The 25,733-nt window shown below is 40.1% G+C and overlaps 1 protein-coding gene across 11 annotated transcripts in view; it reads left to right on the top strand.

Annotated features, from left to right (window-relative positions):
* CAPRIN2 (caprin family member 2) overlaps positions 1–24,609 on the top strand; it is a 33,153-nt gene extending 8,544 nt beyond the window's left edge. The window contains exons 6-21 of one of the 11 annotated variants that reach the window (XM_064737482.1): positions 1,183–1,265; positions 3,060–3,224; positions 3,730–3,773; positions 5,098–5,943; positions 6,831–6,872; positions 11,064–11,195; positions 11,393–11,480; positions 11,934–11,989; positions 12,573–12,674; positions 14,251–14,361; positions 14,996–15,148; positions 18,045–18,228; positions 19,757–19,942; positions 21,236–21,336; positions 22,054–22,120; positions 23,689–24,609. In XM_064737482.1, the coding sequence (XP_064593552.1) occupies positions 1,183–1,265; positions 3,060–3,224; positions 3,730–3,773; positions 5,098–5,943; positions 6,831–6,872; positions 11,064–11,195; positions 11,393–11,480; positions 11,934–11,989; positions 12,573–12,674; positions 14,251–14,361; positions 14,996–15,148; positions 18,045–18,228; positions 19,757–19,942; positions 21,236–21,336; positions 22,054–22,120; positions 23,689–24,257 (2,929 nt within the window). In that variant the 3' untranslated portion in view covers positions 24,258–24,609. The remainder of the gene's footprint in view (positions 1–1,182; positions 1,266–3,059; positions 3,225–3,729; positions 3,774–5,097; positions 5,944–6,830; positions 6,873–11,063; positions 11,196–11,392; positions 11,481–11,933; positions 11,990–12,572; positions 12,675–14,250; positions 14,362–14,995; positions 15,149–18,044; positions 18,229–19,756; positions 19,943–21,235; positions 21,337–22,053; positions 22,121–23,688) is intronic. The other 10 variants (XM_064737478.1, XM_064737468.1, XM_064737453.1 and 7 more) reach the window with 10 other exon arrangements.
* Positions 24,610–25,733: the final 1,124 nt, after the last annotated feature.

Below are 25,733 nucleotides of genomic sequence, written 5' to 3'. Positions count from 1 at the left end.
CAGTAATTACAGCCCCAGTGCAGGTTACAGACAGACTTTGCCATTTTACATCTCCCTGTGGGACTGAGGGGACACAGTCCAATACCACCCTTAGCAGGGAGCCTGGGGATGTGCTGCTTCTCTGAGCTCTCACTGCTCATGAAAAAAGTGCAGTTAAATCAGAACACTTTCTGTTTTCCATTTACATTGATGATTCAGGTGTGCTTTTTTATTCCAAGGAATGCAAGATGGTGCTCCTGAGGTGCTCTAGCTATTAGATTGAAAGTAGTTTTAAAAGATTGCCTGAAGTTTTTGATCCCTCTGCACTAAATGTTATGCATGTCACCATGGTGTTAGAGAGGTAATGTCAGTATCAGTGCTCATGTGGCACTGCTCTGGTGCTGTGATGGCTCATGCTTAGTGTGACAGCCTGGCTGGGAGGGTAGTGCAGCAAGAATTGTATTTGAATATGGAATAAGTAGTTACTAGGTGATAAGTTGAGACACTTTATGGATAAGTCATGTTTGACTATGGATTAATTCTTTAAGTGCCTCAAAATTCCAGTCACTTGTCATACACTAGACTTGCCTAATCTTTGCTCTTTAGTTAACTGCTTCCAAAGAATAGCTGCTTATAAAAAACTACACAACAGGAGTGTCTCATCCCAATGAAGTAACTTTGTTTCTAGTTTACTGTTATGGTGTTACTTCTACAAGAAGCTTAATCCTTTCCTTTGGGATACTGTTTCATTGCAGTGGACTGAAAACTCCTTATTCTGGAGGAGGTGGATCTGGGACCTATAGTAAGGTTTTCCAGGAGCTGCTAGTTAGTGAGAATGGCAGCTATTGTTGGTTGCACCTGTACAAGTTCATCCAGTAAATGGGACCAGCTGATTAAACAGCAGTTGTTGCCCTGTTTGGGAACCCTGGCTTGTAATAAAATTCAGCCATGTGGTTTTGTGGGACAGTGCTTAGGATCTCTATATTGACCAACAAAAGAAGTTAGGTTTGCTAGGTTAAATCCTGTGCAGACAGAGACAGCTGAATTGCTTCCAGTGATTTCAGGGCTTACTATTCACTCTGTGTATGCAGGAAATAAGTGAAGGCTGGACACTAGTGAATGTTGTAAAATGAGGGGTGTTGGGATAGTGCAGCACTTGATCTTGGCTGTGGTTCTACCTGGTGAAATTGTCATTTGTTTCAGTGTTGAGGACCAGATGGAGCAATCATCTCTCTACTTCTGGGACCTTCTAGAAGGAAGTGAGAAACCTGTGGTTGGAACAACATGTGAGTGTCTCATCTAGAGAAATAACTTAAAGATCTAAAATTTGTGTGCTTGTTAAACATCTTAAAACCAGTGAATATACATGAAGGTCACCAAATTAACCACTTTCAGGTGATGTGTGTATCTTGATTATCCAAGGAAGAATGGCTGTTCCTAGTTCAGTTAAGTACAGGTCAATCAATGCCACCTGCTTTCCTTTTCCAGTCAAGACTTTTCAATCAGTGTACTAGCATATTTTTGAGAAATACTGATGGTAGCAATTGAATACCTGATGCATGAATACCTTTCAGAACAGTGGGAAGCTTTTTGTTTAGTTATGTGCAAATGGGTTAAGCTTGGAACAGTTCCCAGCCATGAAATGCTTAGTTGAGTACCCTGATATATTACAAAGCTGGGCTAAAGGTTCCACAGCATTGAAGAGTCTCCTTTCTTTGTAGGAATTCTAGACTCATACCTGTTGTCTCCCTGCAGTGCAGGATACCACACAGGCTGTTAATGGAGCTTGCTGGGATTTCTCATCATGCACAGTTGCAGTTTTCTTTGATGTAATGGAAGTGTCCTTACTTTCCAAGCACACTGAAATCTGTAGGACTCTACAGATCTTCCATTTGTGGCACAGTTCCAAAATCCCTGGTTGTAAGCCAACATACACATTGTTCTCCTATTTACAACTTGCTTCTGAGGAAACTGCCCTTAATTGAGTTGTAGTGTCTTTACTGCAAACAGCCCTTGCTTGTTGTGTTTATGACAACAATGTCAGTAACTGTTAGAGCAGAGCATTAGTGTGATCTGTTTAATTTCTACAGAGGTAGCTGAACTGACAGCTAGGTGTTAAATCTTCCTGTGTAGACTGCAGGCTTGGATTGCTGCAGGCTGGGAACCTTAGCCTTGTATCTGTTGATATGAATAGATTGTTTATCAGTATCTCTGTCCCTTTAGTGTCTGTCTTGCATCCCTTTGTGTGCAAGCTAGACTTCAGATAATGCTGTTAGGTTGTTTTATTAGTGTTCATTGCCTTGGAAGACAGTTTTTTATAGCCATAGTAAATTCTAGCTACAATTCTTGTTTGTGTGGTTGTCATTGGAAGGAGTGATCTTTGACTGAAAGTTCTTCCTGTTCTCAAGGCTGCCCTGTTTGCAGCTCCTCTGAAACAATTCCTAGAATCACTGTTACTTCTGAGATCTTGCTCTGTATTTTTAGCTGCTGTCTCTTGTTTGCACAGAGGAGCAAACTGGACAGTGCTTCTCAGAGTACAGTTAAGCTTTTGTTCAACCATGTCAGCTCTGACCTTTTTCCAGCTTCAGAGGAGTAAGTTAATTCTGGGATCACTCCCTTGCATTTCCCTTGCTTGTTTCTACAGTTCTTAACTTTTCTTTCTGAGACACCATCCTGTTATCAGCAAGTGTCTTGTTGAGTAGTTCCGTTGTGAGTGTTTAGCTTTACCTCTGCTGCAGTCTCACATGATTTTAATATCAAAGCTGACTAGCTTATACATGGTAAACAAAGCCCTTTCCAAGTATATAGGAGACCAGGTGGCTCTGTGTTTACCTTGTGGGCATTAAACACAAGCTGCAGTCTTGCCCTGGTATTGCCAGATGCTTTCAACTGCATTAAATTAAGCAGTCTAATAAATAATTTCCTTTACTAAAACATTTTGCTATAGCTTGGTAAGATGTGTGAACTTGGAGTAACTGCAGTTCATATAAAGGGAGGAAGTAAAAAGGCTTAATCTGTAATCTGAATGCCCCTTAATTTCAGATTTTGCTGTTTTAACTTTAAGGGTTTTTACTCTTTAGATAAACACATGAAGGACCTGCTGTCCAAGCTTCTAGACTCTGGCTACTTTGAAAGTATCCCGACTCCTCGCACCGCTGTGCCAGTGAAAGAGCTGGAAGAAGAAGTAAATAGAAAACCTGAGAAAACAAGACAGCTGTCAAAAGGAGAGTCTGCCAAAGAATCAGGTGAAATATTACAGGGTTCAATTTTTATATCTGTGTTGGGAAGGGCTTGAACTGAGCACTGAATTTGCATAACTTGGTGCTAAATCTAATGCTGTGCTGTAGCTTACTTGCAGTGTAGTAACTGAAATGGAACCTGCAGGGCTTGCAGCTCTATTTTAGCTAGTAACATTAAAAAAAACCCTTTAAATCATAGTAATAGAATGCTTTTGCCTTCTGAGCAAGTTGAAGATGTGGGGACTGTCTGGTATGTAGGTAAAGTTACATGTTAGAATAACAAAATTGTGAATACTATAAAATGTTTCTTGTTTAACTCCAAACTTCTGCAGCTGTAAAACTTAGAAAATAAAAGCTTGTCTAGAAATAGCATGTTGAATGGCAAGCTGAGCTTTCAGAATATCTGGTTTAGCAAATTGTACTGCTATTTAAATGGATTTAAAGAGTTACTACTGTTTGATCTGCCCTTCTGCATTTGATCAGTTGAAACAAATTAACATCCTTTCTCTAGAATCCATTATGGAGCTTATGAAATCTGAAATACAGCCACAGGAGGTAAGACACTCTACTGTTAATTGCTTGCCTTTAGTATTGTGATTTTTTTCAGACACATGTTTATAAATGCTCTTCTGCTGTCCTTTTTTAAACTTAAAAAGGGAGTCTGAACAGTAATTTAGGTGTTACTTGATGTAGGAAGCATTAAAGACTTGCTTGCATTTGTTTTTAACCCCAAATTTATGGCATCTGGTGTTGTATTTTGGGATGAATGGAGCAGGATTACATGAAGCAGTATAGTACTTTAATGCTCTGGCATTTTCCTGACTAAAACAAAGCATCTGCCTTTAGAGTGGGAGCATTGATCTTTTGTGTACTGGGGAATAGAGAAAAGAGACATCTGCTAAAAACTAAGCTTGTTGCAGTAGGCTTGATATTGGTGGGTTTGAGAATGATGTTGGTCTACTCTGATTTGTCAGGAAGGTAGGAAACCCAGGACAGGCTTGTGTGCACAGGGGTGTGTAGACCTGTTTCAGCAGCTCTTCAGACTCCTGAACTTATGCTTTGACTATCAGTAGCATAGAAATCATTAGGCCTGGTTCAAAAGGTGGGGAAGGGTGTCTATTTCCAAATGGAAATACTGGTTCTTAAAATGCTGAATCCCTGTTTCCCAGGTATCCCACTAGAGGGTGTACTCTAGAACAAGTTTTTGTAACTTATTGCTAACACTGTTACCTGACTCTCATCTGGTATCTAGCCAGAAAAAAATGTCTCAGCCAGTGAGCCTTGTACATTCTACACTTCATGTATTTACTTCCTGTTCATGACCAAGTGGTAACTTAGAAAAACTTAGCACATCATCATTGAACTCTCAGACTTAACCCTAAACACAGCCTGCAGTTGAAGTCCAGTGGTACTTAATCTGAGAATCTGGTGGCATTTTAGTATCAAAACTCCACCAAGAATGAGGGTTATACTTGGTTACTGGGTCTAATATTTTGGGATGCTTAGCAGAATGTCTGCTAATATAGTACCAGAGCTTTTTAGGTGCTTAGAAGGAGAGCTACCTTTATAAAAATCACAATTGAACTTGATATTGTCACTGCCTAGGAGCATTGAGGATAAGGGCAGTAGATTGGCTCAGCTGGGTTTTACTTGTGCTGTTCAGCACTGTTCCCTGTTTCTCTGTGGCATGCCAAGCAAAGCTAGGCTGCAGTGTTGTAGGATAAAGCCATGGTCACTGTTTCTATGACTAGTGCTTAGACTGTCTAGGCTGTGCTTTTAGTCAGCAGTTTTCAGTAGCTGGGTGACCTTATTTAACTGACCTGAACTGTAGTAGCAAAATGTGTTCTTGGGAGCCATTAAGTTTCTTTGGTCTATATAGTTTCTCAACAGGCGTTATTTGCCTGAAGCAGAATACTCTGTCAAGAAGAAGCCAGAAGAGCCCAGATCTTGGGAAGCCGAGTGTGCTAGAAAACAAGAACCTCCAAAGTCCTGGGAGATGCTTGTTGATATTAAAGAGCAGGAGCAGAAGCAGAAACCAGAGACCTTAAAGCCTTGGGAAGCTCGTGTTAGACAGCAAGAACTCAAGAGAGCAGATTCTCCAAAGCCTTGGGAAGCTCGTGGTAAAGAGGAGGAGCAGAAGTGTGAGTCTGCAAAGGCCTGGGAGAGCCGTGTGGAGGAGGAACAGCAGAAGAAGGCAGAAGCTCCAAAGGCATGGGTAGCACGTGTCCAAGAGGAGCAGGAGTCTCCCAAACCTTGGGTAGCAAAGGTCAGGGAAGAGCAGGACCAGAAGAAACAGGAATCACCTAAGCCATGGGTAACAAAAGTTAGGGAAGAGCAGGAACAGAAAAAGCAGGAGCCCTCAAAACCTTGGGTAACCAAAGTTAAGGAAGAACCAGAAGAAAAGCAGGAATCTCCAAAACCTTGGGTAACCCAAGCTAGGGAGCAACCAGAACAAAAGAAGCCAGACCCTATGAAAACATGGGAAGTGCCTGTTAGGGAAGAGCCAGAGCAAAAGAAGCAGGAGCCTGTGAAGGCTTGGGCTGCACATGTTAGGGAGGAGCCAGAACAAAAGAAGCAGGAGACTCGAGAGGCTTGGGAGAAAGCTGACAGGCAGCAGCAAGTGTCACCTCCACAGTTACAGAACCCTCCGAAGGCCTGGGCAGCTGCCAGTATGGGGCCAAAGGAACAGATGGGCCCAAAGAAGTTTGATATGGAACCCAAAGAAGTGAGTTGGCATATGTAGTATTATCTGTCATAAGCTTTTGGCATTAGTGTATTGGGATAAAGCCACCTATTAGCAGAGGGAATCTGAGGTGTGTTTTGTAGGCCAATATATAGACTCCTGTTTCATTCTTTCTTGGGGAAATAATTCTGGAGGCTAAAGTTTATATTTGAATAGCAAGATGGCCTGCTTTGCATTTTATATCAGCACAGTATTGCTGATTTTGAGCCTTGAATAACTGCTTTATGCATAAGACAGAAGAATTAACTTGGTTCATCTGTAGCTATTGGCTCTGGCCTCTGTTAGCAGTACAAAGCAGGTATGACTCATCCAGGGATCAAATAGTTTGTGGCTGCATGTGAATAACACTTCAGTAATTTTTAGGCTTTTGATTAAAATAGCTGCTGATTCAAGAGAGAGCTAATGTCTAGATCAAGCAATACCAACTGTACAGGGGCTTAAATATGTATTTCCAGATGAATGCATAAACCATATTGCTGTCCTGGGAGTCTAACAATAGCGTAGTGTTAGAAGTATAAAAGAAAAGCCATTGCAGGGCTTACAGCTGAACAGGCTGCTGCCCTTTGGTCACATTACCTTCTTTCTCACCTGTGCCTGGGTAGCAGCAACTCTGGTCACTGTAGAAAGAGGTAACTGAGCTCTGCTATGTCTGCCTTAGGTCACTGAGAGAAATGTTAATCTAAAGGTAGACTTCAGGAAGAAAATATGGGGAATTGAGCAGTTCTTTGTATACAGTATTGTAACCACAACTGTCTTCTTGCAAGTAAGCAGGAACCAGTATATCCCATGTTACTCATGGCAGATGATTAAGCTTGTATCTTAGTCAGTAAACTTGGAAAAACTGAAAAAATGGATGTTCTTGTGTCTAGAGACGGGAGCGCAAACCGAAGGCTGAATATGAGATTAAAAAAGTATGTAATGATGTAGCACTGGGTAACAACGTGGGATTAAGGTGTTTCAGCTGGGCCATCTTTACAGTCAACATGAGTAGAAACCTTGTGTCCACTGGTGGTGGTGGTACAGGTGGAAAACCTGGGTGCCTCACTAAGTAACTCTGAGCACAAATAGGTGTTGTGCACCCAGCTATGCACAGTATTCCTGTAACTGAAACTAAGTACTGGAATAGTCTCAAGCACTTGTAAAGTCCCAATTTCTGGTGTCAGATTACCTTAAATGCAAGATGGTTCCTAATGAGAAGATGCTTCCTCTTATTTTTATATGGGATGAATAGATGGATGGCTGAGGTGGTTGAGAAAACTGCTGCAGTGAGTAAAGAGGAGGGTCTCCAGTCATCTGGAGAAACTTGCAAACTGCTTCAGAATCTCCCTAGTGGTGTGCAGTTTCAATATACTGACAAAATTAAACTAACTGCTGGAATGTGAAGTCACTGAAGGGGGATTGCTGAGCTAAGTAAAGAAAGCATATTTTAAAGTATGCAAACCTGAATTTATGTAAACCATAGGAAAACATCAACTGCCTTTATTTTTGCTAAGTAGCTATTAAGAATCCTAATACTAAAAGTATATTGAATGAGTAGAAAACTGTACTATCTACATAACTAGTTTCCAGAACCAGTTTTTTAAAAGAGATGTCTTTGACTTGAAGTGCATACAAAGAGCAATTAAAATCATGTTAAGCTTTTCAGATAACAATTTCTTTTGCCCTTGTTTATATAAAAGAGAGGCAATGCAGTGCTGTAGCTGGATCTGTTTGACTCTGAAAAAATCTATAAATGTTTTTAGGCAGGGATGTAGGCATGGCAGATAAGACCTGCCACTGCTGCTGCCCTCTGAGCTGAATCTGTTAGAGATCTGAAGTCTTAAAAACCCATGTCTTGAGATATTAAAATATGCTTGTTTAACTTAATATACTGTAAAGTGGAGTGCCTAAGAATCTGAGCCTAAGACAGCAGGGTGAGCTGATGTGCAACCTGTTTAACTGTTGTTCTGTGTAAATGTTTGTGCAACCTGTGGACCAGCAAGCTTGGTTAGAGCTGAATTTGTGGCCTGGTATGGGAAAGCAAAACAGTTTGGCTTGTGCTGTCAGCCAGAGTGTCATTCAATTCATACCCACTGTGAATGCTCTCAGTAGAAAGCTGATTTTAATTGTGTATCTATGGCAATCACTACCTACAGCTTAGGTATCACCATTCCACCTCATTTAGTACTCCATAACCAACAAACCTAAAGAGGAATTCAAGTCTTGTCCCATGGGGTGAAGTTTCACTAGTAAATGAGATGGTTGAAGTGGTATTTTAGTGTTGCATGTAAGTAAACCTTCAGTCTCTAAAAAATCCAGCTTTGACAGGAATCCCTGGTAAATTTGCATTCTGACTGGCCAAATTCCAAAGTGGTTGTTGGTTTATTTTCAGTGACTTAACTGGTCCTAGAAAAAATTCTAGATGCTTCACCTCTACTTTTAGTCAGTCAGTTCTCTGGATGTAAGTCAAGATGCATTGCTGAATGGGAGTAGTGTTGATGTTAGGTTTAGAAACATTTCTTATGACAAATTAAACTCTGAATTTGCCAGTGCTGTTCAACTGTAGTGGTTCAAGCAGCATTCAGGTTAATGTTAAGTGATCTGAGCCAGACTAATAGGTCAGTCTGCTGCTAGCTTTTAATGACTACCAGAAACAGCATCTAGTTGTAGCCTAGAAAGAAAACATCTTAAAAATGTCAAGTACCTCCTCCTCTTCAAAGCATCTTTTTATTAAAAAGCATAAAAACTGCAATACTTTATTTCCTGAGACTTTCCTCTATATCATCTTAAATTGCAATATTGAACCCCTAGGTACCAGCAAACCAGCAAATCAATATGAGGTAGCTTCACTGCAGCTTCATCTGGCTGGTGTATTTTAATTTCTATATGAACTAGAAAATAACTTCCATGGAATGGAAAGTCCCAGTGTTTCAGTCCCAGCCTAAAGCCCTGATATCATATATGTAACCCTGCATTCTTGTGCTTCTTGAAGTAAAGAATGCTACCAACAGAATGCAGAGTATGAGCTGGGGAAGGAGATAAAAGCTCTGACAAATTGTACAAGCATACAGGAATTTTATCATGTTTGGAAGTAAAAGTGACAAGTCTTTTCTGCTTTCATGTCCTTGGTGCTTTTTTACCCTTTTTATGTGTTTAATGTGCAAATCTCACTCACATAGCAAGTGCACTATCTTGAGAGTTTTAGAACCTGCCAGACTTGGCCTAATTAGGTCACCTAAAGGTGAAAAGCTTCTGTTACCCATTTTCAAACACAGAACCAGTTTGGTCATGTCCCTGTGTCTTAGCAGAGATGGTAGTGGGGGAAAAAGAGGGTAACAAAAGCATTAATCAGTTTGACCCAGAATGGATTTACTATGACAGTGAGTGCTGTAAAGTTAAGACTTTTTGTAAGTGAGGACTAAAAATGATGGACAGAAAGATCCAGATTGCCAGTAAATTAATCTTTAACTCACTGGGATTAACTTAATTCAACTGTCTTTTGTCCTACACTTATATCCTTAAAAGCTGGAGTTACTGTTCATTATTGGAAACTACAGGAATGCAAACTTGTATTTAATTGTTAGTTAAAGGTAGTGCTTGTGCAGCAGAATTTCTAATTAAGATAGAGCTGCACCAAGATGCACTCTTTTAACTATAGAATAAAGGAAAACTTCTCACAGCTCATCAAGCAGTTGTCATGTGGGCCACATAGATAGGAGAAACTGAGTCCTGCAGAGTTAGTAATGTGCTGTAAGCTTCTTGCCTGTGCATGGCATTGGAATTCCTGCAAAGGCCAGAGATTGCTTTCAGAAAACTGTTGAAAGGAAATGCAAAAGTGTTTTTAGGCTTGTCCCAAAAGTGAACAAAAAGCACTTCATCAGTTTATGGTAGATTTAGTGTGACAGTTGTCATCATAGCACAAATACCCTTCTGCCATATATTTTCCAATGACTATGCAAATAATAACATTGCTGTACAATATATTGAAGTTGTAACCTCCTGTTAGAAACACAGCTGTTTGTCCTGTAGGGAAAAAAAAGCTTTCACATCTTCCTGCATATCTCAGCATTTGGGCCAGTTGAAATAATTCAACTAAATGTCTTCAGATTTGCCTCCCTCTAGCTGCACAGACCAACATAAGAACAGTAAAACTTTGGAGAACCACAAAAAATTATGAGTTTAAAATACTTCTAATGAGCCTACCTCCTCTCCAGGCTGCTTTCAAAAGACATGTTAGACCATCTAGACAGTCTAATATTATTGTCACCTTATGAATAGCAGGGCTTCTGCTGCTTAAGGAACTTACTATAGTGATTTTTCTGTTACCTTAGACTGACTTGTTCCCTGACAAAACATTTCCTTCTCTTAAAGTGGAGTGAGAACCAGTTGGGATGAACTCTTAAGGAACCAGCTTAATAATAAATAGGAAATAATCAAGGAGTAATGAAGCCCTGCAGAAGTCCATGTTAGGCTCTTGTGTGAAGCAGGGGTGTATTTGTGCCAAACTGGGATGTAATACTTTCTGCAGGAGGTGGTGCATTGAGATTGTCTGGCTTTTTAGTAGAAACACTTTGGCCTCATCCTGAGTTACTTGTTTGCAATCTATCTCTTAGGTGCAATTTCTTCAGAGTGTCTGGAGATGCCCTTCTAATAAAAGATTTGTACTTATTGTTGTAGGCTCTATTAGGAGAAATAAGCCTTGAGTGATGTAGCTTTGATTTTTAAGTTTGTTCTGGCCTTCAACTGAAACGTAAGTTTCCTTAAATGGAAGTGCCTCATTTTGCACTAGATGCAGGCAACTTAATTCTTAAAATTTGGCTATGAAAACTGAAGTGAATTAATCTAGTGAAAGGTGTTCCTGCCCATGACAGGGAGGTTGAACTAGATAATCTTCAAGCTGTCTTTCAGCCCAAACCATTCTATGAAATCTATGCTTAATTAGTTGTAGCAACAGAAGCTGATTTTTTTCTAATAAAGTGAAAATGTGATTGAGGAAATATCAATAAGAGCACAGAATTCCTTGGCCCACAGTGTCTGACACCTCTAGGTTACTCTGGAAGTACATTGGATAAGGAGCTTGTCTTGCTTCCAGTATTAGATTTAATGTAAGTTCTCCTTATTAGGTGCCTAAACCTGTACATCAGCCAGCTGCAGAATTTTGCTCTACTTCAACTCTTCCAAAAGATCCAGTATTGAGAAGGGAAAAGCTTCAGGATCTGATGACTCAGATACAAGGGACTTACAACTTCATGCAAGTATGTTTTTCTCTGCTGCTGTAGCACAAAGCTCCTGCTCCTACTGGGTTAGAGAGAACACTGCTGACAATGTGTGTTGGCGCTGAATGAATGAATTTAGCCCTAATTAGCTAAAAGCAGCTTGTCAAGTGAAAATGTTTCATTTGTATCTAGAATTTAATTTTTTTTCTTCCCAATGGTGATCTTTTTTTTGAAAGGAGTCCATTCTGGATTTTGATAAAGCTTCACCAAGTGCCATTGGTTCATCCCAACCTCCTTCAGTTACTCCAGCAAGTAGTCCTGTAGGTAGGTGGTACTATAAGTGTAAGTGGTATGTACAATATTGCAAGCACTAACAGGGTTTGCTTGGGCTGTAGGTCAGTAGGGCTGGTGAAGATAGCTTGTTTAAATATAAAGAACAGATCATGCTGAAAGAATGGGTGGATCTTGGGCTGCAGAACTCAATTACCCAGTTGATTAATTGTCTGTCTTAATCTGGTAAATCTCTCTTAATCTGGATATCTTTTCTGTGATAACAATGTTTTTGTCATTGAATACCTGTCCTCTTTTACCAAAAACCTGAAGTCTTCAATTGGGTGTAGTTTGCTGATGCTAGGTTTAAATATTTGAATTCCACATGGTAAAAATAGTTTGCAACCTCTCATCCCAAATGTTTTAAAAAATAGAACTGCACACCAAAACTATATGTGGTGTTTGAATTGAAGAGTAAATGTTGCTTAATGCATTCTATTGTTACAGCTTCAAAAGAGCAGAAACTGCCAAGTCAGAGTGATTTTCTTCAACAGCCCCTTCAAGTAAGTTGAAGTTAGGACTGCCCTGAAGAGGCAGATGGAGGTTATTTACCAGCATGAACTTATACTTGAGTTGTTTTTCTTGCCAGTAGTTTTGTGTTTCATACAATGTAGTAGCTTGTGAGTGTAAGCTCACTCAAATGCTGACAAAACTGGCTGCTCTTCTGGTTGAAAAGGCAATAAATGCTTGAAGTTTCTTGAAGTATGTTGAAGGCACACTGAAATAGCATATTTTCCCTTTAGATTCAGGTCATAGCCAGTAGTCATGTGCAGAAGAACAGCTAGTTTCTTTCCTAGATAGTGTTTTCATCTTCAAGATCCTTACACCAAAGACTGTATCTCAAGCTTTGGTAGTTGGTTAAATGAGCCTTAAATTCAGTCACTGTGCTTGCATGTCTTGTGACTTTTGATTTTAAATGTGTTTCCTTACCATGAACAAGAATTCCTAGAAGACTGACTGGTAAAGACCCTTCAGTCCCTGAATTATTCAGAGGTTTACTTGGACATGCTGAGGGTGTTTTAGTGAAACCAAACATTTACATTTTGATATTTTCAAAACCTTATGTCTATTTTCTCTCCTTGCAAGGCTGCTGCTTCATCAATGGTGCTGCATGGTTCAAACACTTCCCTAGCATCTGCTGATCATGCTCTTTCTGGCTCTGAAGCTGAGGACTTGGTGACACCCCAGGTACCATACCCTGGCATTCAGATCTGTGTGACAGCCAGCCCTAACAGAAAGCTCAGCTGGGGCCTCCTGAATAACTCCTGGAACAACCTCAAAGTAACAAGAGTAGTACAGCCTACAGTCTGGAATGCTTAAAGATGGGTGGCAAATTCTTGCTAATACTGAATGAGTGCAAAGTGAACAGTCTGCTGCTTGACACAGGAAGGGTGTGGGATGAAAAGTGCTCACTAAAAAGTGTGGTGCAGGTTCTTGTGGGAACATGTGAGCAGCATAAATATTTGCTTTGGTTACAGTGTAGGGTATTCCCTCTAATGATGACAAAAAGGTTGCATAAATTGAGATGGGTATTGTCGTGAAATTGCAGAGTCTGTGTGTAACCTGAAGACTGAGATATATTCTCTCAAACACTAACTGAAGAAATACTGGGAATCTCACTTCCTGATGTTCTGCTAAGGCCTAAAACTTTGCTTGCTTAGTTGTATTTATGTGCAGATAAACATTCAAATAACATTCAAATAGTGTTTAGAGCTGAAAAGTTTCACTTTATGCAGATCAGTGTCTTAATCTCTTGTGAATTTTGTTGCTGTGTTCAAGAACACAGCTGGCTCTCTCCTGTTGGACTCTATAACTCAGTGTGTAGATTATAATGGGAAATGTTTTTGCTTTTTACATTTGTTTTGCTGATGTAATTGTTATGAGCATATGTGTATGTAGTGTTTTATTTCTTAATATACTATATACTGATAGGGCTATTATCTTACAACCTCTTGAATCAGCAGTTTTGTCCCAATTCTTGACACTTTCTATAACTTTTACAGTGCCATGAACTCCTTGTGCTGACAAGAATTCAATAATTCTGCTGTTCAGTTTGATTCTAGAAGGCCTGTGTTGTGCTATAAAGTGGAACATCGGATTTTTTTGTAGAATACAACCTTATTGTTTGAAATTAGGGTTGCTTGTGCAGGTCCCTTCAGCTTGAAGACTAGAGTCTGTCTTTCTTTTCCAGTAGCTGAGTTTTGGTCCCAGCAGAGCCAGGGAATGCACTCCATGGTGCAGTGCTCCTCCTGGTGTGCAGGTACACCCCAGTGCTGTCTGAGGCACTGTGATCTGTGCATGCTGAGCACAGGACTGGTAGCCCAGAGCCCTAGGCTCTGTATTTAGGCATTAAGCAACTCCTGTATGTAGCATGACAGGTGTGAGCTAACTCCAGGACACACAGGCTTTGCAAAGCCTCGTTCAACAGAGCTTACCATTTTTTTCCATTTAATTCAGTGAGACAGGTGTGTGTTGCAGACTTCACTGTAAGTGCTTGAAGCAATCTACTATTCTTAAAATGATCTGACTTTGCAGGGCTAGTTGTGCAACCAGTTGTGTAAGAAGAGTAATCTAAATCTGAATCTCTAAAGCTAATTACTTGAAGCTTTGGTTAAGATGACTGTTTAATACTTTGGCTTTGGAATTAATGTTTGTCATGGTCTTTCAAAATCCATTTGATTCAACCTTAGTACTGGTGTTTTATAGCTTTACCAGAGCTCTGTAGTGCTACTCATAACAGCAGGTGCTTTATGGCTTCTTCTAGGCATCAACATCACTTTCTCAAGAGAATGAGAAATATACTTCCCAGCCTCTGTATCAGACAAGTTCACGTATTTCTGAGCCACTGATACCTAAAAAGATTGAAATTGCCCAGGTGAGCTATCACAAGTAAGGTAAATATTTAAGTTGCTGAAATAGTAAGGCTCTAGACATGTCCCCTTTTGACTCCTGTTTTGTGTAAATATTGGTGTTCTAAATCAACACTTCATTTTGCCATCTGCTCAGCTGAGGCCTAATGCTGGTTAATACTTTGTCTGGACAACTCAGCATTGTTTCTAATCTGAAACATAATTAAGTTGGTAAGGGAAAAAAAAAATCAGACCCCCTAAATTTTCTAAGTTCCTCCAGAAAAGGGAAGTAATTTCTAATATCAGCCAAACAATCATCTTCTACTAAATGGAACTGAAAGGATTCTGTGTGTCCTTAGTGGAGAGAAAAATACCTAATGTCTCTTTATTGTGATATTATTCCAAAGAATGGTATGTATAGTAGCTCATAGGCACATTTCACTTAATCAGCAGAGACTGCAATAGAAGTACTGTTTGCTGAGGATGCACAGCAAGATTTGAAATTGTAAGCAAAAGCTATTTTGTAGCTCTACTATGTCCAAATGTCATCCTGTAGAAACTGCTGACTTCTGTCAGTCTAGGCTTTAGAGCAAATTAACTGCTTCTGTTACTGCCTGATAATTATCAAGTGACCTTTCATTACATTTGTTCTTCCCCCAGGCAACTATTCCCCTCCCAAGTGAGCCACAGTCACCATTGCCTACTTCAAGCACCCCCATGCCCTCAGTGCCACCAGCACAAAGCTTTCAGTCTCCTCCAGCAAGCAGCAGCTCTGTCACAATCACAGCAGCTCCCTTTCAGGCTATGCAGACTGTAAGTATGCAGCACACAGAACTGACAAGGTTGGGAGTGACTTGGGAGTAACATTGAGGACTTGGCTCCTCTTGGAATAGTACAGAAATTGATAGGACATTTTGTTTTAGCAGTAAAATCTAGATTAGTCCTCTGATTCTCTTCAGAACTTAAAACAGATCATCTAAGAGCAAAGATCCTGGTTTTGCTCTGTGTAGTGCCAAAACACTAATACTAGGATCTCTTGGTAGCCTTAAGGAACTAAGAGGGAGAAGTCAGGCCTGAAACCAACAAATTGATAGCAGTGCCCTAAAGTAAGGTGAACTGCACTTACTGTTCTTGGGAAAAGATTTCAAATACAACAGACTTTGTTGGAGAAAGGGAATCCTGAATATAGATATTAGGCACAATGCTTTCAGAAGCCTGAGTTTGTCTTGTTATACTGTTTGCTTCAGTAGGGTAAAATTCAGTCCACTGGAATAATGGAAAACATGTTTTTGGAAAACTGGTGTTGCTCATTATCCTTTGTTGTTAACAAGTAGTCAGTGTACATATCTAGGAAATATACCACACAGTCTGAGGTGTTCAAGGCAAATATAATCTGTAATGATATATGGCCTGAAAAAATAATAGTATCAAACATTGCTACTTCCTACTAATCTGCAGTGCAGGCTTAGAAAGGCTCAGAGGAAGGGTCTGTATTAAGTACAGGGAAGGCAACATTATTTACTCCTCTTACATTCTTCAGAAGATGATAGAAACATTGATTTAATGTTTTTCTAAAAAGCAAGCTTTAGGGTTTCCAAAGGCATTCTCCATTTTAACAGAAGTACCAGTGTAGTTCACAACTTGCTGGGCTCTGTCTTGCAGTACTGAGACTGATGTGGTAGGAACTGGTGGAGGAAGGTGTCTAATAGCCTTTCAATCACAGGAGTTAACAACTACAACTTCTGTGACATCCTGGTGTGGTCTGTAGTAAAATCACTGCAGTGACTTTTTCTGCTTGATTTTCTGGCTTTGTAGAAGAGGTTCAAGTCAAACCTACCTCAGAGGCACAGAATTGTGTTACACATTACAAATGAAGTAACTTGTGGTAGGGAGGTGGTTTTTTTTAAGCTGGATGTGTTTAAATTATGCTAAGTTGTTGGCTGGTGATTTTTCTGGAAGTGGAGAAATGGCAGCTTGCTGTGATTAAGGAATCCAGGGTCTTTTGGGGACCCAATCTATAAGAGAAGCATCTGTCATGGTATTAATATGGAGTCCCAGCCTATCATTCTGGTTATGTCTGAACTTGCTGTCTGTGTTCAGAGTGCTTTAATCATAACAATACCACTGAAACGATTTCCATGTTTTCAGAGATGCTAAGTGTCTGAGATTGCTCTTGGGATTTTTGGGGAAAGCTGGCAAAGATCTGTCACTAAGTCACAAGGATGTTCATTCCTCTTGTAGTGGTAGAAATCTCAAACTATGCAGTGCAGGGTTTTCTTCTTCCCTGCATTGCTTAGGTTCTTATTGCTGCCAGGAAAGCACAGCCATTGGACTGGAGGAGACAAGCCAGGATGGTTCTGTGCCAAATAGTGGTATCACAGTGACAGTAATGGAAGTATCTGATCACAGGTTCTCAAACATCCCATTGCTGCTATTGTGCTTATGGAAGCTTAAAGGCAGGCCTGACCTGTAGCCCTAGTCCTTGATTTGAATTCCACCTGTAACCCTCACTGCAGGAAAAAGCAGACCACTTGCTACAAATTCTTCAGAGTATGGGTGTTGACAGCCTGACTGCCCTCCCTTCTCAAATTCCTTTTAGGAAAAGGATAGCTTTGGATCAGTTTATTTACCAGATGAAGTGATCAAAAATTAAAAATAAAACAAATAAGTTAGTTTTACTTTACAGTGGTTCAAAATTTATGCTCAACACTTCAGTATCATGAGGCATTTCTACTGCCTCTTAGAAGCAATACTGGGTTTATTGACCCTGGAAAAAGTATTATTTTGGGTTTTTTTTAAATGATAAGGGTGTCTGCAAATGGCAAGAAGTGTCAAGCTCTGAAGCTGTTTCTTGCATCATGTAGCTGTGGCTTTGGCCCAAGTCTGTCTGCAGAGAGTTTATAGTCTTGTTAGATACACCTGTAGACTTAGTATCAGTACTGCTGGCAGCTCTTTATGTGAAATTTAGATACTTTTAATCAAAATAGACTTTGCCTATTTGATGTTGATACAGTTGTCACTTTTGACAGCATTATTTATGGTAATTGTGTTATTGGCTATAAAGCAGTACATTCACTGGAGGGACTGAAGTCTGGGTATTAGATTTAACTAGCAGTAGTATCTGCTCATCACTCTATTGCCCAGACTATAACATTTGAATGACAAGCTTGACTTAGGTTGTGTTTACTCTTGGAGAATGTTAAATGAGTAGGAAAGATGAAGCTCCACTTACTGAAGGGGCAAATGATGTCTAGTATGGTTTTTGAGTGGCTAAGTGTTATATCAGGTTCCAAGACATGCAGAAAGACTCAGGTTCTTCCCAAATGTGAATATCTCATCTCAGAATAGGCTGTCCCAGCTCCAGCTTGAGCTGTAGGACAGCAGGTTTGTGGATTTCACAGAGGATTTCCCATAGAAGGACAATAGCTTGTTGTATGGTCATTGTTCTGCTGACAGAGTACAGTAGCTATGGCAAATCAAGCTGTTCCTTGGGTAGTAGCTCCATAAACAAGAGTGTGTTCTGGAAGTTTGAGAGGGAAAAGCATGGGTTGCTGTATGATGTTTTTGGTTATTTCTAAGAAACAGCTGGTGTTCTAGAAGTACCCTAAACAAGCATATGGATTCAAACCACAGCATGGCAGGGTGGGGGCATTAGGTAGGGATGTTAGCTGGTAGTGTTAAGCAATTGTTTTCAAATATGTTGATATAGGTGTTTAAAGTGAATGCACCACTGCCTCCACGTAAAGACCAAGAAATTAAAGAGGATTCTTCATATTCAGCGGGATATAACCAGAGTTTCTCCACAGCAAGTACACAGACTCCTCCTCAATGCCAGCTGCAGTCTTCTCATGTTGCAGAACAAACCTCTCTTTCACAAGAATCTCTGTCTTCAGGTGAGAACTGCACTTGCATCTGTATTTCAAGTAGTCTTTCAATATGTTCAGTCTTTAATAGTACTTAAATTCACTGTCATGTGCTGTGAATACTTCTAACCAGTGAAATTCTTAACAGGTGCTACGTAAATGTCTAATAGGCATACATCAACTCTAATGTAGTTGATGGTATGTAAACTTAATTTAAAAACTGCTAGCAGGATGAAAGGCTGGTTCAAACTTGTTTCTATATTAGATGAACAGACTGTTGTCACTTACATGCCTGAATTTCCCAGTAGGTGAGAAATTCAAGTATGTGGTGATGCTTGCCAGTCAAACAATGACTTGCTTGGAATAGTAGCAATGATGAAATACTCTTATTTGGCACCATTAATTTGGTCTCTGGTAATAGTGCTGGGAGTTGCTGAATGCTAAGTAGGAAATCTGGGATAAGTTTTCATTCTGACTTGAGAAATATTGAGCTACTAAGGGGTCTTCAACACAAACCTGACTTACTTGATGTTCAGGTACTGCAAGAGGTGGGTTTGTATAGCTAATGCTAAATTTGGCATGAAACTGGCCCCTGAATGTCTTGAGGTTTTAGGAGGAAAGAAAGTGACAACGAGGGATCTGTGTTTATAAGGCAATCTAATGAAATGGCTCAAGGTCATTTACAACTGCTGTTGTTCTGCAGAGTGATGGTCACAGGTCTTAGACTAGAAACAGACTGATAGTGTGTGAAGTCAGTGAGACAAAGAACAGTGTAAGTGTAGCAGTCAGGAAAGCATGTTTAGCTTCCATGTTCCTTCTCCTCACTGAGGCTATGGGTGGTAAGCCTTCTGTTTGGGTTTTTTTTGTGGAAAATCATAATTTTTAATAGCCTTGTGCAATGGCTCTGCACACACTTCATACAGGGATTTATACTGTTGTTCTGCATCAATTTTAAGCTTTTTGGGTTGAAATAAAGGAGGATCTTGTGGAAATACATTCATGGTTGCAAGGTTTGTGTTTAAAGCTAACCACACACTCACCCTTCTGAGTGAAAAGCAATCTTGAATACATTTTGCTTGGAGGTGAAGGGCCTAGCATATGGTAGGAATGTCTATTGAAGAGACTGAACCCAAATACCTGCTTTCCACAGTTATCTTATTGCTATCTGGGTGTGATGGAGTTTGTCTTGCTGTTTCAAGGGATGTCAATACTGAGGTGACCTAGTTTATCAGTGAAAATTCTTAATCAAATATTACTTGATTTTAAGCTAGATTGGGTATTTTCATGCTGCTGGTTCTCACCTGAGAACTGACTCCTGGTGAATGCATTAGGGGCTTGCACTCAGAGCCTTGATGTCTCCAGTAGATTTAACAAGCACTACACTTTACAAAAAAATAGGATCCAATCACTTAAATGAAGTAATGAAGGGACAGAAGAACAGACTATTCAGAGCAGCTTAATTGGTCTCTGAATGTCCTAATACAGCCCTTGCTTCTGTGTGTGGTAACTTAACTGCAGTTATAAAGAGCTTTGACTTACCTGTGCCTTCTGTTTTAAGCAGTGAACTATCAGCCTGATGGAGCTGTTCCTGTTAGCAATGGTAGCCTTGCCTTTTATCCAGCACAGGCTAATGTTATTCCCAGACCCCCTCAGCCTTACCTCAACAGTCGTGGGTCTGTCAGAGGGTCTGCCAGAGGTGGAAGGTCGCTGGCTAATTCCTATCGCCCCCCTGGTGGCTACAAAGGTATGTCTGTGTTTACTGGCATCCTCAAGAAAATCTAATGTCCTGCCAGTAGAATGTGATTTAGCACGACACAGTATTAAATTCATGTTCTGTATGTGAAATGTCTCCAAACAAGACTAAGGGCAATGTGCAGAGAATGGGGCCCTCTGTTGTAGAATTCAAGGAAGTTCATTCTGACTTTTATTTGTGGTCCCTGGACTTGATGTCAGGCCAAATGGCAGAGCAATTTCACAGCTTGCCTAAATATGAAGATAGAAACTTTCACTAATAGGTTATTAGATTACTCATATGGACTTTTCTGTCGGCAATTTAATTTGCTTTTTCTGAACTTTTCACCAACTTAAATCTTTCTCTTGGTATCTTGCTGACAAACTGGGCAGGCCAGTTTCCTCTTCACATACCACTTACTGTGTTTGTGCAAAATAAAGTAATTTTTGCTTAGCACTGCTCACTTTAATATTACCAGCAGAAACCAGGATGGGGGAGAGGCTCCCAGTAGTGAAGAGTCCTTCTAGACAAATAACAAACTGAAGAGTTTTATGAGGAAGCTTATTTGGTCTCTGCAGAGCAGTTATTCTTTGGCTGCTACCTGAAATACTACTGCTGAGTACTGAAAAACTACTGCTGAGTTTCAGCAGACTTTAAGCAGTTACTAAAATAAGGGTTTTGGTAGCTACCAGCTGCAGGCTGTGGCATATTTCCCTTTGAAGGGAAGGGCACTTAGTCTGTGATAGGTGCTTCAGTTGTTGGGCTGAGCCTGCTCAGTACCTTGTAGGAACATGTACCAAATGATGAGTTTCATAGTTCTGACTTAACAGCAGTCCTGGGTTTGGTGGTGTCTGCTATGAAATTACTTGCAGCTCTGCTTTGGTAGTTAAATAATAGCTTAAGTTAATAGCTGAAGAGGCAAAATATTGTAGTAGCCCCTAATGTATACCAGTAATAGCTCAGTGTATGTAACAGAAAATGTTTCTTAATCCCATTTCTGGACTTAGCAAGCTTTTCAGCTGTTCTGACATCCCATTAGTATCACAGGCAATGGATAGGGCCTGATTTTAATATTTTTAAATACAGAATTTTGATATAGCCATAGTGTGTAAGTTATGAGTAGCTAATGAAATGCATTTGTTATAGGAGTAGCAAGGTTCTTATTCAATTCCAAATTTAAGAATAGCTCTGTTACTGCATAACTTTATGTACATAATTGCCAAAAAAAGATCTGTAGTTATATTCTGGACTTGTACTGTAAATCAAACAGTAAATGATACTGAATAATCAACTTTATTTGAACAGGTTTTGATGCTTACAGAGGTTCACCTTCATTAACCAATGGCAACTATGGCCAGCTACAGTTTCCTGGTAGAGATTATGCTGGAATGCCATATTCTCAGAGGGTAGGTATTGACTTTATTTCCAGTAGCCTTCCACTGTATAGGAGCCAAATCTTTTAACATGGTAGTTTTTCATTACCTTAACAGGTGAACTATTACTTACAAGCTAGTGTTTAGTTTTGTTTCACAGAGAAACCCTTTTGTGGAATGGTAGCTAGCAGCTGAAATAAGTTATTTCAGAAAGGTAACATCTCTGTATGACAGGTTGATTTTAGTCTGAAAGGAATCTTTAAAATGCAAACAGATGGTAAACAATATATTGTATGGGTCCAGTCTGTTGTTTTAAAAGAGTTGGTTCACTAAAATGCCTCTGTAATGTAAAATAATGAACTCCTAAATGGACTGGCTGAGAATGTGGCTAGGCCAAAACCCCACAAATAATAATAAAAACAACTTAAAGGCAAAGGTTCCTGGTGTGAGGCAAGTCTGTCAGTGTCTTCTGTGCAGGTTCATGGACTTAGAACAGACTTGAGATTTAAGAGTATTGCTCAGTAACCTCAATTGTTCAGAAGCTAATTTTCTACAACTGGCATCAAAGTAGATCTTTCATTTCATACAAGCTATTAAAATAAGTAAATTTTCCATAAGTAAAGCTGTTTATCTGCATCTTGTTTCTGAACTGTCAGTGTACTTTAGAGATGGAATTCATTGTGAAAAAAGTGTATTACCTCAATTGAGTTCAGATTTGCTTATAGCCTTCTTCTAACACTTCTCTTCCAGGATGTCAATTACCAGCAGTGCTATAAACGAGGTGGGATAAGCAGTGGTCCTCGAGCAAATTCAAGAGGTAAGGCCAACACCAGCCCCCTGTGGTCCAGTGTGTGCTGAGGCTTTGCAGCTGGGGTGTCACTGGGAGCAGTGTGAAAAGCAGAACAGGATCCCTCACCTAGCAGATCGAGCTTGGTGTAAGTTAACCAAGCTTAGCTGGAGGCTTCAGTGCTATTCTTCCACAGCACAGCAGAGGATTTTGTTTCACTAGTTTTAGTCTGGAGTCTTCATGTCAAAATTGTGACACAATGGTACCTTATTGAACTTCACAAATAACCTGACTAGGAGAAAACAGCAGTTCCCTGTGTTCAGGGAAGGAGCCCTGGGTTTCTCCCCTGAAGTGTGTAGTCCTCCCTTATTCTGGGTAGGCTGTCAGATCACAGAGACTTTGTAAAGTAATTTTGTCCATGAAAATGTATTTGGTAATACAGGTGTACTTTGTACTTCCATAGTGGAGTATAAAACCTAAAGAAATACATAATGCTAGTTGTGTCCAAGCATGAATAGCATGTGTTTTGAGTTGGAAACAAGATGAATTGTTTCTACTGTATGTGGTGGAAAAATATGGACTTCCAGTGCTACAGGTGAGAAATGAGATAGAATAGCTGTAGATCACTATCTTAGATACTAAAGAGAATTTATAGTGTATTGTAGAAGCTGTTTTAGGATAACACAGGTCATATCCTAGCTTGAGGGATAGAATGTATTTCAGAAGAGAACTAAATAGGAGATGATGGTGAATTAACAGCTGATGAAAGTACTCATTAGCATTAGGATCTCACAGCAGCTTCACTTATTTTAATGTCTGTCTTAAGGTGTTGTTTTCTTGTGGAAGTAACAATGGTTTGCAGCTTGACTGTGACTGCTCCAAATTTCTCAGATCTAATAAGGTTTTCATTTTACACCCTTCTAACTTGGGTATTTGGAAAGATTAACAGCTTTATTTTGGGGAGTGAGGTGCAGAAGATGCAAAAGCAACACTAGTTTGTCAGACTTGAAATATTCTAGCATCATAAGTTGACAAAGTCTACGAGAAATGCAACTGCAGAAGAACAGTATTGAGTAACATGAAGTGAAAATTGAGATCTTGAAGATAACTTGCCTCTAACTTTGTCAGTGTTTTCAGAATTGTTTTATTTCTTCTCAGAAGTTAGCATATGCTTTTTAAGTTCACATATGATATGCTAAAGCAAAAAAAAAGCAAAAACAATTACAATTACAGAGGATTTAATTTCACTATTTTTAGTCTGGAGCATTCATGTCAAAATTTTGACACAATGGTACCTTATTGAACTTCACAAATAACCTGACTAGGTAAAAGCAGCAGTTCCCTGTGTTACAACCTGCTGCCCTCTCCTACTTGGAAGTATAAGTAGTTGTTCATAGTTCAGTTATGTCTCATACTGCTCAATACTAGTGTGATGAATGAGAGCCAGCTTCCAAGTTGTGTTTTCACTGGGGTCGTTTGACAATTTGCTGTGGTTTGAAGATCAATCTGCTGCAAAGCCTGTATACTTAAGATTATGCCCACAGGCTTAAGGGTGTCCGTCTGTTACAATACTCACTGCTGCTAATGGCTTTTACCAGCAGGGTGGAGTGACTCCTCTCAGGTGAGCAGCCCAGAGCGAGACAATGAGACCTTTACCAGCGGGGACTCGGGGCAGGGCGACTCGCGCAGCATCACCCCCGTGGACGTGCCGGTGAGCAGCCAGGCCGCCACCATCCTGCCCGTGCACGTGTACCCGCTGCCGCAGCAGATGAGGGTCGCCTTCTCCGCCGCCCGGACATCCAACCTGGCCCCTGGCACTCTGGACCAGCCCATCGTGTTCGACCTGCTGCTCAATAACCTCGGAGAAACTTTTGATATCCAGCTCGGGAGGTTCAACTGTCCAGTGAATGGTACCTACGTCTTCATCTTCCACATGCTGAAACTGGCTGTCAATGTCCCTCTGTATGTGAATCTCATGAAGAATGAGGAGGTCCTTGTGTCGGCCTATGCCAACGATGGGGCTCCTGACCATGAGACAGCCAGTAACCATGCAGTGCTGCAGCTCTTCCAGGGAGATCAGATCTGGCTACGGCTGCACCGGGGAGCCATCTATGGAAGTAGCTGGAAATACTCCACCTTTTCGGGATACCTCCTTTATCAGGACTAAAATCCAGTGCAATGTTTACAAAAGAGCTGCTCCAAACACCTTGGTGAGGGGGGTGGGACTAGCTTTGCACTTATTACTGACTTTATAGAGGATATGTGGTTCCATTATTGGTGGGAAATGGTGGTCCTGTTTTGCAAGGTGAAATCATGGAGTTGGGGTACTGAATCAGCACTAATTTGGCACTTTATCAGTTGTGATGTAGCCTTGCTAATAAAGCTGTGAATGTATATTGTTTGCACTTACCCTAAAATGTATTAATGTCCAGCTTACTACACTATTGATTGCCTCAAGTATGGGCTATTCACAATGCCTTGTTGTGCCTCAATAAAACAAGTTAATATGCATTTTAGTATTAATCTTGCCTGTGGTTTTAATTTTAAGACACATCAGTGACCTTTTTCCTGATGTGGGGTGAATATGAATATTACATAGAACTGGTCTCCAAGTTTCAATAATTTAGGCTAATTTGTTTTAAAATTTAACTCTGATTTAGTTCCTGCCTAATGCCATTCTCAAGAATGTTACCTTGATCAAAATGAGTTCAAGATTTAGTTACCTTTTTTCTTTCTAAAGGTCCAGAAATTACCTGAAAGATCAAGAAATTCCAAGTGCAATGCTACATACTTCATCAGAACTACTGCTTTTAAATACATACCCTGTCAAAATCTGGCATGGTCATCATAGCATCAGTCCTTCAGAAGTCAACTAGTTGAAATTCTTAAACCTGCAAACAGTCACTCAAGGGGCTGGCTTATGCTGTTGTTCAGCTGCAATATATTTTAAAGTTAAAATCAACTTTATGAAGCATAAATGTGGATGGCTTCCCCCTGTGTGAAATTTGAATCATATTTTAATACAGGTTATTTCCTCATTTCAGAGAACTGCTGAGGAACTTGGTATTTGTAGTTGAAGCCTGGTGCTTGCATTTTACATCAAACCTGAATACAAATGCTAGGAAGTGTTTCTGAAATCCCTTTCTTAAAGCTCTTGGGGTTTTGGACCAGCCTTCAGCACTCCTGTGGCCTGAGAACTGAACAGTCCTTGTCTAAGCTACTGTGTCAAATACTATAAATAGTTTCAATGTTTAAAATGGTAATATGAACTAGTAAGAAGGTAGGTCAGTGGCTCTCTCTCCTTTCAAAAGCTTCAGTAAATTGTTTTAACAGTAGAAAGCACTTGATCTGAGTGCACTAAATTAGCCAGTGCACAAGCCTGACTGGTATATCTAAGGCTGAAGCAGAACTATGCAGAGTGAAGGCAGCTATCTGCTTATTTAAATAAAAGTAAGAACCTGAACTGAACAACTTCAGGCCTGGTATAAAGCTGCTGTTTCTTGCTAAGTGGTTTCACAGCTTCCAGCTTCAGTTTGCCCTTGCTATCATGCAGATGCCAAAACCAGTCTGGCATGGCTTCATAAAGTTACTGGCATAAAGATCTTGTTCCAAGCTCAGCTTTCTTTTCATACAGATTTTGAGG

The sequence above is a fragment of the Zonotrichia leucophrys genome, chromosome 1A (assembly GCF_028769735.1).
Source record: "Zonotrichia leucophrys gambelii isolate GWCS_2022_RI chromosome 1A, RI_Zleu_2.0, whole genome shotgun sequence".
Classification (NCBI taxonomy): domain Eukaryota; kingdom Metazoa; phylum Chordata; class Aves; order Passeriformes; family Passerellidae; genus Zonotrichia; species Zonotrichia leucophrys.
Note: the sequence above shows the minus strand (reverse complement) of the source record. Positions and strands in the feature narration are given on the sequence as shown.